General features: G+C 46.3%; 1 protein-coding gene across 1 annotated transcript in view; it reads left to right on the forward strand.

Annotated features, from left to right (window-relative positions):
* The window catches only part of ppm1la (protein phosphatase, Mg2+/Mn2+ dependent, 1La), a 20,289-nt gene that overhangs the window by 13,733 nt on the left and 1,556 nt on the right, over window positions 1-5,000 (forward strand). Inside the window, exons 3-4 of the mRNA XM_062022865.1 lie at window positions 4,150-4,311; window positions 4,383-5,000. The exon at window positions 4,383-5,000 is cut by the window's right edge and continues 1,556 nt beyond it. Coding sequence (XP_061878849.1) covers window positions 4,150-4,311; window positions 4,383-4,738 — 518 coding nt within the window. The 3' untranslated portion in view covers window positions 4,739-5,000. The remainder of the gene's footprint in view (window positions 1-4,149; window positions 4,312-4,382) is intronic.

Consider the following 5,000-nt stretch of genomic DNA (forward strand, 5'->3'; position numbering starts at 1 on the left):
CAGGGGGGACATGGTCTTAGGGACGCAAGTGGCACATGGTCTTAAGGACGCAAGGGGCACATGGTCTTACGGACGCAGGGGGGACATGGTCTTAGGGACGCAAGGGGCACATGGTCTTAAGGACGCAAGGGGCACATGGTCTTAAGGACGCAGGGGGGACATGGTCTTAGGGACGCAAGTGGCACATGGTCTTAAGGACGCAAGGGGCACATGGTCTTAAGGACGCAGGGGGGACATGGTCTTAGGGACGCAAGTGGCACATGGTCTTAAGGACGCATGGGGCACATGGTCTTAAGGACGCAAGGGGCACATGGTCTTAAGGACGCAAGGGGCACATGGTCTTAAGGACGCAGGGGGGACATGGTCTTAGGGACGCAAGTGGCACATGGTCTTAAGGACGCAAGGGGCACATGGTCTTAGGGACGCAAGGGGCACATGGTCTTAAGGACGCAGGGGGGACATGGTCTTAAGGACGCAAGTGGCACATGGTCTTAAGGACGCAAGGGGCACATGGTCTTAAGGACGCAAGGGGACATGGTCTTAAGGACGCAGGGGGGACATGGTCTCTGGTCTGGCAGGGCTTCAGAAGTCATCAGGAGGGATATGTGTTGCCAACTTGGCGGAATAGTCGGTATATTTAGTGACTATTTCAAAAAGTGACTGGTGACAAATCTAGCAATGTTTGTGGTCTCACAGGACACATCACACGTTCTGCTGTGGGCCTCTGAAAGCACTCACAGGCAGCTCTGTCTTCATTGTGATAAGAAAAAATAATGAAGAAAAACAAAAGCTTGTTTAAAACATGTTTTGCTTTTTGCCCAGTTTTGGGGGTCTTTCATAGCGTGCATCAAAATGACATGCACATGCAGCGAGGCCAATTATGCAAATTAGACGGTAGCGATGTTATTCGATGTACGGTCTCTCGTTTATCGCTGTTAATTGGTTCCGTAGTAGGAATCATTAATGATAGGGATGTAACTGCAGGGTTTCCTCGGACTGCCACGGCATTTTTATTACCGCCACACCTTGAAAATAAGTCGTTTTTTTTACTTAAACAAATTAAAGTAATATAATATATTGTAGCTCCCAGAAGAAATTACACAAGGTCCGACACTATTTTTAACTTTGATTGCCAATCTTATGATAACAAATGGCACAATTCCAACAGGTTTTACCTCCCGTGTACACACTTTTGTCTCCGTGAGTCCGCGCTTCCCCAGACACACAAGAACACTTCCTCATTCTCCGCCAATCACCTTTCAGGCACGGACGGTGTGTTTGCAAACATGGGAAAAACTAGCAATAAATCCAAACCACACAAATATTAAACATTGCCACCAGCAGGTCGTTACTGTATTAATGGATTTATTTATAGCCTATTATTTGAGCACTATTGACAAGTGATGTAACAAAAACCTGACCACCGGAAAAAGACGTGGATTACGGAAAACAGTGCCGCCAAACCCGGATGTAAAAAAAAGGCACGCTATTGTTTGGAGCGTTGTCAGCATGTCTGTGATGCGGACGTAACCAGATATACCCGGGGACAGCCATCTACAAAATGTGGAAATGTTAAGAGGACAGTGGCGGCTTTTAAGAAGAGAAAGTCCAACTTGAGCAGACGTGACGTCAGGCTCGCTGCAGTTAATAAGGAACGTGAGTTGGGTTTAGACCGTGGTGAGACAGGTTATTTTTACCCTCCTGATGATGTGTTGTTGCAGTAGTAGAGTCTCTAAAAACGACTGCCTTCTATAAGAACACCAGAAGAAGATGCTAGATTTGTTTCTAGTCATTTTTAATAAAAAAAATTATTCAAAGTCCATCCATCCATCCATTTTTCTACCGCTTGTCCCGTTCGGGGTCGCGGGGGTGCTGGAGCCTATCTCAGCTGCATTCGGGCGGAAGGCGGTGTACACCCTGGACAAGTCGCCATCTCATCAAAGTCATCAGGGTAAATTATGCAAATTACTTGATGACATCATGTGACCACGCCCATAACCACACCCCCACAGGTATCTTGGCAGTTTAGGGGAAACCCTAAATGGTATTGTACTGTGGTATTGCGGTTTCAAAATTCTCCCAATGATAGCATGACGTGTGGCGGTACACCTGCCAGTGTAGTTGGGGTAGTTGGGAAAAAACTGAAACCTTGGAAGGGACCGCAGATGTGGGGACCCCCCCCTCCTGACTTGGAACACTGGACATCCTCACTGGAAACTGATCCATGGCAAACCTAAAAACCTCTCCACCCAGGAGAGGGGGGCAGAGCTGAAAAAGAGAGAGGGCAGATCAACTGGTCTAAAATGGGTCTATTTAAAGGCTAGGTGTATAAATCAGTTTTAGGATGGGACTTAAATGTTTCTAATTTAGATTATTTAGCCATTTTTGTGCTTGAAAATGTTAATTAAAGGCCTACTGAAACCCACTACTACCGACCACGCAGTCTGATAGTTTATATATCAATGATGAAATCTTAACATTGCAACACATGCCAATACGGCCGGGTTAACTTATAAAGTGCAATTTTAAATTTCCCGCTAAACTTCCGGTTGAAAAACTCCTTTGGATATGACGTATGCGCGTGACGTCACGACGGCAACGGAAGTATTCGTACCCAATGTGTCACCATACAAAAAGCTCTGTTTTCATTGAACAATTCCACAGTATTCTGGACATCTGTGTTGGTGAATCTTTTGCAATTTGTTTAATGAACAATGGAGATTGCAAAGAAGAAAGTTGTAGGTGGGATCGGTGTATTAGCGGCTGGCTGTAGCAACACATCAAGGAGTACTTACTTGGATAGCAGACGCGCTAGCCGATGCTAGCCGCCACCGCATCTGTGATCGGGTGAAGTTCTTCGTCGCGCCGTCGATCGCTGGAACGCAGGTGAGCACGGGTGTTGATGAGCAGATGAGGGCTGGCTGGCGTAGGTGGAGCGCTAATGTTTTTATCATAGCTCTGTGAGGTCCGGTTGCTAAGTTGCTAAGTTAGCTTCAGCGTCGTTAGCAACAGCATTGTTAAGCTCTGCCAGGCTGAGAATTATTAACCGTGTAGTTACATGTCCATGGTTTAATAGTATTGTTGATCTTCTGTCTATCCTTCCAGTCAGGGATTTATTTATTTTGTTTCTATCTGCATTGGAGCCAGATGCTATCACGTTAGCTCAGTAGCTAAAGTGCTGCGCCGATGTATTGTCGTGGAGATAAAAGTCACTGTGAATGTCCATTTCGCGTTCTCGACTCTCATTTTCAAGAGGATATAGTATCCGAGGTGGATTAAAATACAAATCCGTGATCCACAATAGAAAAAGGAGAGTGTGTGGAATCCAATGAGACCTTGTACCTAAGTTACGGTCAGAGCGAAAAAAAGATACACCCTGCACTGCCTCTCTAGTTATTCACTCTAACGTTCCTCATCCACGAATATTTCATCCTCGCTCAAATTAATGGGGTAATAGTCGCTTTCTCGGTCCGAATCTCTCTCGCTCCATTGTAAACAATGGGGAATTGTGAGGAATCCTACCTCCTGTGACGTCACGCTACTTCCGGTACAGGCAAGGCTTTTTTTATCAGCAACCAAAAGTTGCGAACTTTATCGTTGTTTTTCTATACTAAATCCTTTCAGCAAAAATATGGCAATATCGCGAAATGATCAAGTATGACACATAGAATGGATCTGCTATCCCCGTTTGAATTAAAAAAAATCATTTCAGTAGGCCTTTAAGGCATATATATTGTAGAATGTTTAGAATTGTACTTTTTTTTTTTATTAAACAAAAAATCCACAATGTGGTGACGCCGCAATGTGGCGAGGAACGACAGCACGCTAAAAGAAGCATCATATTATATTATTTTTATTATTATTTTATTTTATTTTGTGCATTATATTATGCACAAAATGCAGCCACTGTGCTGACTGTTGTTTTGACTGAAAGTACTCACTCCCAGACTCAACTCTTAAAAGATTGACAAAAACCATTTGTGGGAACTGGCCCTGCCAACTGAAATCAAAAGGTTCCAAGAGTCTCTCTTGCAATGTTGCCTCTTGAGGCAGAAATTGGTATTACAAAAGCGGCCAAACATCCAACATGGTGCTTTCAAAGACGTACACTTTGATTAAACATTGATGTCATGGCTTGACCTTTGACAGGCACCACATGTCTGGTGGCCCTGCTGTCCGACAGAGAGCTGACAGTGGCCAACGTTGGCGACTCACGCGGCGTGCTGTGCGACAAAGACGGGAACGCCATTGCGCTATCGCACGACCACAAACCGTATCAGCTCAAAGAGCGCAAGAGGATCAAGAGAGCAGGTAGATGAAAACTATTGTAATGGTCAGTGTGATGACTGCACTTTGACCTGTTCTTCATCTCGTCCATGTAGGAGGCTTCATCAGTTTTAACGGATCCTGGAGAGTCCAGGGAATCCTGGCAATGTCCCGCTCTCTCGGGGACTATCCGCTCAAGCACCTCAACGTGGTCATCCCCGATCCAGACATGATGACCTTCGACCTGGACAAACTGCAGCCGGAGTTTATGATCTTGGCGTCGGACGGCTTGTGGGACGCCTTCAGTAACGAAGAGGCGGTGCGGTTTGTCCGCGAGCGCCTGGACGAGCCTCACTTCGGTGCCAAGAGCATCGTCCTTCAGTCCTTCTACCGCGGTTGCCCCGACAACATCACGGTCATGGTGGTCAAGTTCAAAAGCAGGGCGGGAGGGAGTAGCAAGGCCGGGGACTAGGGTCATGTCCATTGGGACGGGGTAAAACTAACAGTAAAACTGGACAAACAAACCTAATTACGTTCGACTCTTATAGTCAAGACATCGCCTAAAAACAAAGTACCCAACCAGTGGGGACGGCGTGGCGCAGTTGGTAGAGTGGTCGTGCCAGCAACCTGAGGGTTCCTGGTTCGATCCCCACCTTCTACCAACTTCCTCATGTTCGTTGTGTCCTTGAGCAAGACACGTCACCCTTGCTCCTGATGGGTCGCAGTTAGGGCCA

The sequence above is a fragment of the Entelurus aequoreus genome, linkage group LG16 (assembly GCF_033978785.1).
Source record: "Entelurus aequoreus isolate RoL-2023_Sb linkage group LG16, RoL_Eaeq_v1.1, whole genome shotgun sequence".
In the NCBI taxonomy this organism is placed as follows: domain Eukaryota; kingdom Metazoa; phylum Chordata; class Actinopteri; order Syngnathiformes; family Syngnathidae; genus Entelurus; species Entelurus aequoreus.